We start from the raw sequence: 12,859 nt of genomic DNA, 5'->3' as shown, positions 1-12,859 counted from the left end.
TTATATTGTTTTTAAATGAAATACCCTATATTTTATTTTATATTCGAAATTCTCTTAACTTTCTCATCACAAAAATATAAAGGTTTGTTATGTTATATAGGGCTTTTACAAAGTTATAGCCAATTTTTTATGAAAAACACAAGTTCAGCTCCCTGTATAAATAAAAATAAGCACAACAGCAATGGGTTATTGATGCTAAATTTTTTTGTTGATTGTCAAAATTTATAAAAATGGTTGGTATTTCTAATTTTCCTTATATCGAATACAGGGTGAGTCAAAACGAAAGGATATTCTTTTCTCAGAAATTTTAAGTAGAACACCCTGTATTTTATATCACCATCGAAAAGTATCATTACCATACTTTATTTTCTTGTATAATATTCCCTATGCCTAAATTTGTTAGTTTTCGAGATATTTTCATTTTTCAGAGCAAGTTATTAATTAAGGTGTTCTATTTAAAATTACTGAGAAAATAATGTACTTGCGTTTTGACTCATCATGTATTCGATATAAAGAAAATTAGCAATATTAACCGTTTTTGTAAATTTTAAGAATCAACAAAAAATATGGCACCAATAAACCGTTGCTGTTGTGCTTATTTTTATTTATACAGGGAGCTGAACTTTTACGATTTTCGTAGATCATTGGTTATAACTTTGTAAATACCCTGTATAACATAACAAACCTTTATATTTTTGTGATGGAAAAGTTGACAGGATTTCGAATGTAAAATAAAATATAGGGTGTTCAATTTAAAAAAACAAAATTTGGTCTGCCACTATGATATCGAACACCCTGTAACATTCTAACTAATTTTTTAATGTGAAGCCCAAAGTTGGCTACAAGTTTTGTTATTAACTTTTATTGCTATCTATTACTACAGCGGATTTACTAAGCTTTATCACACTAATCAATCACCCTGATTTTGTATTTACCTGTACAGGTGTGCTGCGGAGTAATAAACGCAACCTGCATCAGCAGCCAGATGGCCGGTACAGTGTTCGAGAAAGCATAGGGAACAATATATGAAAGAATCAGCTGTTTTAAAATAGTTTCTCGTTGCTAGCTCTTAGACCATTATCTTTTACTGAGTCTGGTGCCTAACAGAGTCTGGTGTCTAGCAGAGCTACCCGTTACAAAGTAACAAAATAAAATGATTCATTGATTATTCAAGATAATAAAAAATAAGATACGCCCCTGCTCTAAAAAGAGATATAAATCTGTAGATCGCTATATTTATTTTACACTAATTAAACTCGAACTAAATTTAGCAAATATTATGGAAAAATCTTTTAAAATAAAACTAGAATTTTGTTTTGCATCAAATGAAAATCCATTTTTGCGCCACGTAACATTCATATCAGATCTTTTGTAGCTGGAATATTTTATGCGCCACTCATTTTTACGGCGTTTAGCGGTTTTTTATTCTTGTATTTATTTTACACTAATTAAACTCAAACCTCTATAAATAACATTCAATAGGTATTGCTGTTCTCACAAAAAACTAAAAATATGAACTTTTAAATTTGCTAACCAATTCTCGTTCAGCACTTTTAAGGTGCATTTTAAAACAACTAATTACATTTTTCCCATTCAATAAGTACATCCAACACTCGAAATAGGCAATTACCTGGTAAATACGAGGCAGATGAGCGTAGCTGAGAGGATCGTCAGTTGTTGAGATAGAGCCGATTGAGACTTCTGCATCGCTCTATGGAGGTCGTTCTGAAACAAAACAAACGAATGAGAATTAGTTGCTCCAGAAACTTGAAATCGAAAGACAATGTAATTAGTTACAATTGAGAAGTACAGACGACGGCGACGTTCTGTAAAATGGATAAGTTTTTTGCGATGTTTCAAAATATTAAGACACTTTTTTACGAGAATAACATAAGACTATCTCGCAAAACTAATAATTAACAATTATATGATGTTAGCTCCTACATACTATAATTATTTTATTCATTTATCGCATTTATAAGTCGTTTATATACGGTTAGTTACTAATTAATATCAACTTAAACACAGCAGTATACAGAGTAGACCAAACAGAGTAGACCAACCATATAATATTATATCGATAATAAATTTCTACTTATACGATCTTAATATAATTTATCGCATCTTCTACTATTTCTTAAATGAATACACGTGTTCGGACATCTGCACTTTGTAGCTCCCAATTAACTCGAATATGAGAAACGTCATTAAATTACTAATCCATTGGAGTTCTCCGTATTTCCATTGACTGTCGAAAACTTTTGATTTGGAAATCTTTATGCTCTGAAAATAAATATATAATCCCAATCCCCACTTATTTCTTCTTTTTCACACGTCAGCCTTCATTAAAACAATTTATAGCCTAAATTCATCATATTATGTGGATTAATGTAGGTCGGATAGACACGCATGAAAATTAATTGACTTTCCCCCTCGTTGTAAATGTTTAAAGAAGCCGATTTCTTATATTGCTCAATTAGTTAATCAGTTAGTTACTAACCAATCACAGAGTTAGACAGACGCATTTAAGTACAACTCATACAATGTAGCCATGATTGACGCTTCACAATTCTATCGTTACTCTCGTATATACATAGTTTGAACAATCTCACGTTTATTACGCGAATTATTCTCGATTTTATCACTGTAACTTTTAGGTTTGACAATCAGAAAGCGGTCCATGTTTACTCACGGTTCGCAGAGAGATACAGCAAAGTTGTACAGTTGAGTCCGCGAGTTTTTACCCGTGTGTCATCATTTAAAGCATACGAAATAAGTCGGAAATCTATTTCACGCAACAACAACTGACAGAAAGTGGCTACTGTTCCGATTACGGGTTTTATTATAAAATTTGACGTTATCAAATAATATATAGAATGTCAAATATAAGTTTTGCTTCAAAATTTTTGTGCAGAATTACAGCTACATTTGAAGTAGCTTAATAAATTCTTATATTATTATTGATTTATAAATAAATAAACAATTTATAAAAAAATTCAATAACATATTTTATTTTTGTTATTTTATTCACTTTGACGGAAATCTAAACACAATCATTTCTTTACTGTGTGAATGACGTTAGCTTTGTATGTTTTAAATATTAATTGGCAAAATATAATTATTTACCTTAAAATTTCAAAGCCCAATATAAAATTAGTTGTGAAAACAACTGTTTGTGTAATATAAAGAAACTTCAAAACGCAAAAATTCGACAAAAACCGCAAAAAATTCAACTGATTGACAGCCACAAAAGTAAACAAAGCAGAAACGTCAAACAAATTGTGCTTAAAATATGAAAACATACCGAATCGTCTTTTTGTGTACCTATCTCTTTTCAATGCACTGAGTCTAGATGGTTCATAAAAATAACATGTGTTGTTACTTAATAACAAACGGCAGCTGGTTTGTCATGACTTTCATGCGTGGAAGAGAATGATGCTAGATAAAAAGTATGTGTTTTATCTCTTCAGGTATTAATGACGCACGGATAAAGACTCGCGGACTCAACTGTACATATAGCCCGTCCGCTATAACATTTCCCATGCGGTTCGATTCATTTTCAATCAAATTAAGTCAAAACAGAAAGTGAAACGTACGCCGATGTGTGTAGTATATTATAGTATACAGTATACAAAATATATATACACATCGACGTTCGTTTCAATTTATATTTTGACTTAATTTGATTGAAAATGAATCGTGCCGCGTGGAAAAAGTTATAGCGGACGGACTATATATTCAGGGCCGTGTCGTGCTATGATCCGACGAGGAAGTCGCATCAGGTGGCATCATAAAGGGGGCGGCATAATGAGTAAAATCAAAGTACATCAAAATAATCATAAGAATAAGAAATGGCGTGTAAAATAGAATACCTACTTGAAAAATATCCGAGTACGTTTTACGTGACCTGCGCATGCCACTCTTTAGTTTTACAAGTCAAGAAAGCGTCTTCTTCTACACATTCTGCAGAAACAACAACCTTTTTTGTATTATTCAGGAACTGTACACTTTTCCTTTTTAATGTGTATGTTGTGGCGTAATTTGTAATTTAGATATCTGTTTGTTTTATCTCTCTGTATGTTGGTTTCAAAAAATTATTTTTTCTAATGAAAATGCTCATTTAGAAGTGAACAATTTTGCTAGAGTCAGTTGTTACTTTTTTTATCGTTAAATGGATCTTTTTCTGATTCTACAAATCATTGGAAAGTTGTGAAAAAAGATGTTTCACAAGCAACTCTGAATCCGTTGAGTGATACTAGATGGTCAGCTCGAATAGATGAATTGGAACCTTTCAGATTTCAATTTTTTGAAATATATGATGCCTTATTTGAAATAATAGAAGAAGTAGTCAACAAAAATTCAGAAACTAAAGTCAAATCACATGGATTAGCAAAAAATATTAAAAATTATAAATTTATATGCGGTGTATTTCTTTGGCATGATATTTTATTTCATATAAATTTAGTCTCGAAGATGTTGCAAGATATAACTACATATATATTTTCCAGATTGTGTACAAATGTTGTTAGAAACTATAGAAAAAATGAAAGGTTACAGACATCTGGCTATGACCAAACGAAAATCACTGCTATTGAAATTGCAGAAAATCTTGATATAAGTTCCGAATTTCCAACTGAAAATGAAATTCAGAAAAAGTGTCAATTTGAATACGAAAAATCTGTGGATGAGCTCTTTCCAGAGGAATACAAATTTAAATTAAATTTTTTTAAACTTAATTTTAGACATTAATTCTTTGATTGATCGATTTTCGCTTCTAGAAATCCATAAATAAATAATTTGTTGATGATATGTATTTTTGAATTGAAGGAAATAGATGATAAAACACTAGAAAAAATTGTATGAATTTTCATTCAATACTTTCAATAGAAAAAGAAAAAGAATCTGATACAAGTAGACACAAATGATATTCTAGAAGAATTACGTGATATATCCCAAATGATACCATACCCCATGAAACCTTTTGAGAATTTGAGCTATTTGTGCCAAAATAGCCTAATTTTTTTATACCCAAATGCCAAAGTTGACGATAAAGGGCCTGAAAGGGATAAACTGCAGGGGGTCGCCTCTGTTTGGAGGGCGTCAAAGAGTTGTTTTTCTGATGTTATACAAAATATTAATTGAAAAACACCAAAGGGTGCCTATGCCAGTTTTATAGGCGGATACCTTATACCAACGAATATACATATTATACAACGAATATAATATACTCGAATATACTTATATTCGTTGCTTATACACTAGCGCCGGTGCTGTGTCTTACTACGAACTTTATTAACACTCTCTGTCTCGGTAGCTAGTGGAAAAGAAGCTTTTCAAAATTAATAATTATCAATCACTATTTACGAAGCTCCACAAGACAAACAAAACTAAAAAATTTATCACTCATTTAGGTAAATAGTCCTCACTAACTGCTACGTTAGACTACACTACACTACAAAATTAATGTCAGAAGGGTAAAATTGTAATTTTTGTAAATGTTATTTAATGTTAATACATATTTCATTTAACTTAAAGTATGTTTTTAAAAAAAAAGTTTTCCTTCATTTTATGCAGTTGCATATAATAAAAATAAAAGGTGAGGTTCAATCATATTTCAGGGGCGGCATTTCGAAGACTTGCATCATATTGAAAACATGTACCGCACGGCTCTGTATATATTAAAATTCGTAATTGTTATTATTGTACAGTATTTGTTAAAAGTGTTTGTGCTATAAAATCAAACATTTCTCCTCATTTATTATTCATTTAAACACCGATGTACACCTTATTTCGACTCGACAAAGATAACACTGGTAAACACACAGTTTGCTGCCGGAAATTTTTTTACTGTTTGTAGGTAATTTGGGTCTGCTGAATCCAAAAATGCCACCAGATTTGCTCCATCAGATCGTTTTCAGAAAATACGACAACATATCACATTTCTAACATATAGGGTTATGTAGGTTTCCTACCTACATATATGTAGTGCTGCTACCCACGAAATAAACCAAATACGGATAAAAAGTAAGATATTTATTGTACAATGATGTACTTACAAAAATCATCACACATATCTGCCAAAAAACGTAACTTTTCATCTAACCTAACTGGCACCGTTGCAGCAAAAATGTGTTATTCGGCGTCATCCAAAAACTTCCTTTTATATGATTTTCTTGCAAAAGCTTTATAAGGACGGTCCCTTTGAAAACTCCAATGGTAATCCGCCATCATGTGATAGCCCCAACTCCCTGATACCCCTCTTCCATCGTTTTGATATCTTGGTGAAAATTTTCTGGGAAACGGTTCAAGTGGCTGTGCAGGTAATGAATTTTAATACTCATAATATGACAACCGTGTTTGTTAAAATTGTTGAGCATTTATTCCACTCTAATGCGCAATTGGTATACTTCCATATGTGTTGCCATTATGTAGATGGACACACTTTAAACTTCGTTTGGAACTGTCGATAAAAAGACGCCAATGATCTGGTGTATACTCCGATACACCCATTTTTTCTAACAGTCTTTTAATATTGTTATAAAAAACTATATCATCTTGCTGAGAAAAAAGGCAAAATATCTTTTATCTCTATTAAGGTAGTATGTAATTTTGGTGTCTGGGTGAAGAATATTCTTTTCTTTTAGTCTGGAGGTAAGAAACTAGGAAGAATCCTTTTGATCCTGATAGCGCTCAGGACGTGTTGAATCCCCTTCAAAATCACTATCGTCTTCCTCAAATCTATTAGTCTGCAGTTCGTCAGATAACGTTTGGGCATTATCCCTGGTAACATAGGTAGACTACTAAATATTGGAATGGGTATCTGCTCAAGCTGATGTGGAATTGGTCTTATTGCTGAATCCAGGTTATGATATGTTCACGTTTGTCGATTGTTACGATTAATGCCCTTTATATTCACAAGACAAAAATAGCAATCGTCAAAATGATTTTTTGGTTCCCTCCATACCATTGAAAAACCAAATTTAAACATTTTCGTTTTCCTTTCGTCCACTGTCGCAAGTTTTCAAGACAAGTTTTGTACACTACATGTGGAGCTGAGGATTCATCTTGATCTCCTAAATGAACACCAAAATAGGCCCTTTTGTTCATTTGCCCATTTTTCTTAGAATTTGTTAAGTTTGTTTATAAACATATTGTAATTATAGTGGTGGAATATACAGAAATGTAAGAATATTTAGGTAGTTGATAAGTATGTTATATCTCGAAAACTAGAGCTGATACAAAGAAAAGGTTTGTATTTTTGGAATCAGCATAGATGAATTAACTAAAATCAGTTGATTTTTTTTCGGCAGCAAGACAAAAAATTTTTTTTGTTGGGCTGTGTAATCAGAGTTTTCCTAATCAAGATTTACAAAAGCTGGTTCCCGTCTTATGTGAAGAACAAGAGACATTCCTCAAGTCAGTTTACCAGCTGGTGAAGTGTTTTGAACAGCCTTATTTTTTTTTTAAATGGATGGTACGAATTGTAAAACAGGGATACGCCTGTCCCTTAATATGGATACTTTAAATTTGATGCTTACAATATAGCCAGGTTTACCATTTTTCTGATACCATTAGTTATTTTAGTTTTTTTTTTAATAAAACACTATTAGCCCAGTCGGGATAGCATTTGACCTTGCATTTGGAGCTGCCCCAATTTTTTTTTCTAATCTTTAGGAAGGGTCAATATTAGTAAAAATTTAAAATCTCGACTAAATTCCACCGTTGCGTTAGCCGCCATCTTGATTTTAAACGAGAACCGTTTTTGCTCAATATCTCCGCCATTTTCAATTTTTTGGCAAAAAGTGTAGAAACTGAAATTGTTGAAAATGCGATTTTCTATAATTTAATTTATTATAATTTTTTTCGTGCGGTCGATATTTTCCGAGTTACGGGGGGAAAATAGTGACAGTTGTAGCAAAATTATGGAATTATTAAATTATCTCGTTTATTACTAGTTTTACAACAAATATATGCCTATACAAAAATGAAGAAAATTAAATTTTGTACAATTTTGATGCCGTTCATTTTTTTGATAAAATCAATATTTAAGGTAGTACGTATGTGGTAATTGTGCGAGCATAAGACCTGATTGATTTTGTAGCAATTGTTTTTGTTCAATATCTCCGCCATTTCCAACTTTTCGACAAAAAGTGTAAGAACTGAAATTGTTGCAATTACGATTTACTACAATTTTTCGAGAGAACCAGTGGCGGGTCTACAAGGGGGGAAATAGGAAAATATCCCCCAACATGGTCCAAAATGAAAACAAAATGTTGAAACATCACGATATTTTAGCTGACATAAAACTTAAAATATCGACAGACAAATTCAACCAATAAAACCCGCTAGTTAATAAAATTAAGTGAACTTAATGCGCATAATGTCTTTTTATGCCTTTTATATACTTAATTTGGTTGATGTTTCATTGGAAGTTTCAAAAATTGTATAAAATATAATTCTCTTTATTTTTGTTTATGTACAATTATGTCGTAAAGTTAATAATAAATGAGACAATTCAATAATTATGCTTCCCCTCCGCTTCCATTATTTTCCCCCTTAACTCGGAGAATATTGATCGTATAAAAAATTGTGCCAAAAATATTGTAGGAAATTGCATTTCCAACAATTTTCTTTCCCACCATTTATGTCGAAAAGTTGAAAATGGCGGAGATATTAAGCAACAACAGTTCTCATTTAAAATCAATATGGCGGCTAATGCAACCGCGGAATTCAGTCGAGATTTTAAATTTACACTACTATTGATCTCTCCTAAAGATAGAATTATAAAATTTGGGGCAGCTCGGAAACAAAATTCAATTCAATAATTATGCTCCCCCCACCACTTTTTACTATTTTCCCATGTAACTCGGAAAATATCAACCGCATGAAAAAAATTGTTAAAAAGAAATTGTAGGAAATTATATTTTGAACAATTTTAGTTGAAAATGGCGTAGATATTGAACAAAAACAATTGCTATAAAATCAATCCGGTCTTACGCTCGCGCAATTACCGCATACGTACTACCTTAAATATTAAGTTTAGCAAAAAAATGAAAGAGATCAAAATTGTGTAGAATTTAATTATCTTCATTTTTGTATAGGTACATATTTGTTGTAAAACTAATAATAAACGATATAATTCAATAATTCAATAATTATGCTTTAACTCTCACTATTTTCCCCTCATAACTCGGAAAATATCGACCGCACAAAAAAAATTATAATAGGTGAAATTATAGAAAATCGTATTTTCAACAATTTCAGTTTCTACACTTTTTGTCAAAAAATTGAAAATGGCGGGGATATTGAGCAAAAACGGTTCTCGTTTAAAATCAAGATGGCGGCTAACGCAACGGCGGAATTCAGTCGAGATTTTAAATTTATACTAATATTGACCCTCCCTAAACATTAGAAAATAAAATTTGGGGCAGCTCCTAATGCAAGGTTAGGCCTGTTATTCGTCTAACCCAGGGGTGGGCAAATACTTTTAAGCGTGGGCCAAAATGAAATTTTCAAAATGTTTCCCGGGCCGGAGGACTCTATATCACGTACGTAGTCTGCGCTGTGTACACGCGAATGTTTTTGGTGGAATTTTTTCTCTGCCAAGAAATTTTTATGACCAAAATTCTTCTTCTTCGTTTCTTTGTATACACAGGACTCCTCCGTTTTTTCGATATGCCTCCAGTAAGTTGTCGTTCCATTGTTTTCATTGTCTTCCCACTGATCGTCTTCCTATTGGGAAACCTTCTGTCGCTGTCCTCTATGTTGTCATTCGGCTTATGTGGTCATTTCATTCTACTCTTCTGTTTCTTATCCAGTTATTAATGTTCTCCACCTTGTATCCCCGTTCTATTTCTGTACTTCTAGCTCCGTCCCATAGTGTCTTACTATCGATTTTTTGAAGGGTTTTCATCTCCACTGTTTCGAGCAATCTTTTTGTCCTCTCTGTGTCATGTGTTTTTACCGCGTGTGTCATTATTGGTCTGATGAATGATTTGTAAATTCTGCCTTTCATTTCTTTCCGATATTTTTATTCCTCCATATTCTGTCATTCAGGCAACCTGCGGCTCTGTTTGCTCTATTCACTTGATCTTCCACTTCTGTTTCGAGCTTTCCGTAGCTAGATAGTGTGATGCCTAAAACGTCATCACTTGTTCTATTATCTGACCCTCCAGCTCCAATTTACCTCTTATTTGATTTGCTGTTATAACCATGCATTTAGTCTTTTTTGGGGAAATTAACATGTTAAATTTTCTGGCGGTTATATTAAATTGGTGCAGCATATGTTGTAAATCATCTTCATTCTGAGAGATTAGTATTACATTGTCTGCATAGCAGATTATTTTAAGTTATTTTTCTGTCATTTGGTATCCTTTTTAGTTCTTACTCTTTTTATTATTTCATCCATGATCAGGTTCAACATTAAATGACTCAGGAAATCCCCCTGTCTTATCCCATTGCCAGCTTTAATTGGGTCAGTTAGTTCACCTTCCACGTTTATTTTTATTCTGGTAGATGTTTTCGATCGTTGACAAAAATACTATAAGTATCATTTTAAAGCATTTGGACTAATAAATTGTCTTACTGGGGTGTACATGTACAAGCAAACAATTTGTGCCCAGTAAAATATGTCACGTAATTTTTAAAGAAATATGGTCCATTGTATTATTCATAACAAGGATTCAGATAAAAAATAAGATATTGAACAAGTGGACAAACGGATTCTGTATTACGGAAGAGTAAAGAGTTAAATCCGAAATCAGGAATTCGATCAAGAATAAGGCACTCAAGAGCAGCCTTTTTGAAGATGAAATTTCTGAGTAACCAAAGACTCAATCTGCAAATTCGATATCGCACGGTAAAATGTTATATTTACTCTATCATTCTTTATAGTACGAAGCTTGGACTGTTAATGTTGACTTAATGAGAAAGCTGGAAGCTTTTAAAATGTGGCTTTTTAGGAGAATTTTAAAAATACCATGGACCGATCATATTACAAACGAAATGGTGCTACATAGAATGGAAAGGGACAGAGAATTTTTGATTATCATTAAAAGGAGAAAGATATCATATTTGGAGCACAGAAATCATAAGTATGAGTTGTTGCAGCTGATTTGCTGATTATGAAGGGTAAAATCGAAGGAAAGGGGGTCCTGGTAGACGACAAATAAGCTGGCTGAAACCAAAACATCACTGCCTCGAAGTGTGAGAGTAGTGCCCATTCAATTCTATGTAGTAAAGTAGGGATATGGTTACAGCTGTCCGAAATTATTATACTCTCTATTATTTATATATTTCATTATTTATATGAACACTACGCACACTAATACCGGTAATTTCAACAAAATCTCATAAAAGAGGTTAAAAAAATCCTAGTATTTTTTTCAACGGGCCGGATAAAGTAAGCGAAAGGGCCGGATTCGGCTTTTGCCCACCCCTGGTCTAACCCGACTGGACTATATAGGGTGAGGCAGATAACTGGCCTATTAGAAATATCTCGAGAACTAAAGGCACCAGAATCATGAAAATTGGAATAAAGGGGTTTTGAAGGATGATCTATTAAATGAAAATATTTTCATCTCTTTGCAACTTCCAGTTATACCGGAAGTTACTTATAACTTCGTTTTTTTAAATGGGACACCCTGTATATTTTTACATTTTTGGATTCTCTTCGATGTCTTCTTTCTTAAAATATAAGGTTTTGTAATATTATACAGGGTATTTTAAAAGATAATTACGTTTTTTTATCAAGTTCGTAGCAACATTCACACCCTGTAGAATTGTAGTAGTTTGACATCTAAAACTCTACTTAAGTTCAAATGATTTTTAATATACTCTACTATTGTTAAGAATCATTAGTATGTCTAAATTTTTAATTTTAGTATACAGGGTTGGTCGAAACTCGGAATGAGTATTTTCTGAGTTTTCTTAAATGGAACACCCTGTATTTTTGTATTGTAGTGAAATGATATTTTATAGTACTTTTTTATTTCTTAAGCATTCCCTATACCTAACTGCTTTAATTTGTGAGTTATTGGTGATTCAAGCTAAACATTAATTGCAACAAAAAATACGTAAAATTTTATTAAGTTGGCCGTGAAAATACTCAATCCCAAATAATTTTTCAGAAATAAATACATATTAATCCAGACTGGTCCTTAAAATTACCAATAATGGTTTAGCTATCGAAATACCTACTTAGTTAAGATTGTTGGTGCGATTAACAATTAAGCACAAATTAAAGCAGTTAGGTATAGGGAATGCTTAAGAAATAAAAAAGTACCATAAAATATCATTTCATTACAATACTAAAATACAGGGTGTTCCATTTAAGAGAACTCAGAAAATACTCATTCCGAGTTTCGACCAACCCTGTATACTAAAATTAAAAATTTAGCTATACTAATGATTCTTAACAATAGTAGAGTATATTAAAAATAATTTGAACGTAAGTAGAGTTTTAGATGTCAAACTACTAAAATTCTACAGGGTGTTAATTTTACTACGAAATTAATAAAAAAACGTAATTATCTTTTAAAATACCCTGTATAATATTACAAAACCTCATATTTTAAGAAAGAAGACATCGAAGAGAATGTACAGGGTGTCCCATTTAAAAAAACGAAGTTATAAGTAACTTCCGGTATAACCGGAACTTGCAAAGAGATGAAAATATTTTCATTTAATAGATCATCCTTCAAAACCCCTTTATTCCAATTTTCATAACTCTGTTGCCTTTAGTTCTCGAGATATTTCTAATAGGCCAGTTATCTGCCTCACCCTGTATAGTGTGTGCATTTTTACCACGTTTAGCTGATGTTTATTCCTATAATTAACAAACAATAATGTTTAAAAAAAG

At 32.1% G+C, this 12,859-nt stretch overlaps 1 protein-coding gene across 1 annotated transcript in view; it reads right to left on the bottom strand.

The window, feature by feature from the left end:
* LOC114330269 (potassium channel subfamily T member 2) overlaps positions 1–12,859 on the bottom strand; it is a 630,795-nt gene that overhangs the window by 556,044 nt on the left and 61,892 nt on the right. Inside the window, exon 2 of the mRNA XM_050662017.1 lies at positions 1,631–1,725. Within this exon, the coding sequence (XP_050517974.1) occupies positions 1,631–1,725 (95 nt within the window). The remainder of the gene's footprint in view (positions 1–1,630; positions 1,726–12,859) is intronic.

This window comes from Diabrotica virgifera, chromosome 9, assembly GCF_917563875.1.
Source record: "Diabrotica virgifera virgifera chromosome 9, PGI_DIABVI_V3a".
NCBI lineage: Eukaryota > Metazoa > Arthropoda > Insecta > Coleoptera > Chrysomelidae > Diabrotica > Diabrotica virgifera.
This window is presented reverse-complemented; position numbering and strand designations above follow the sequence as displayed.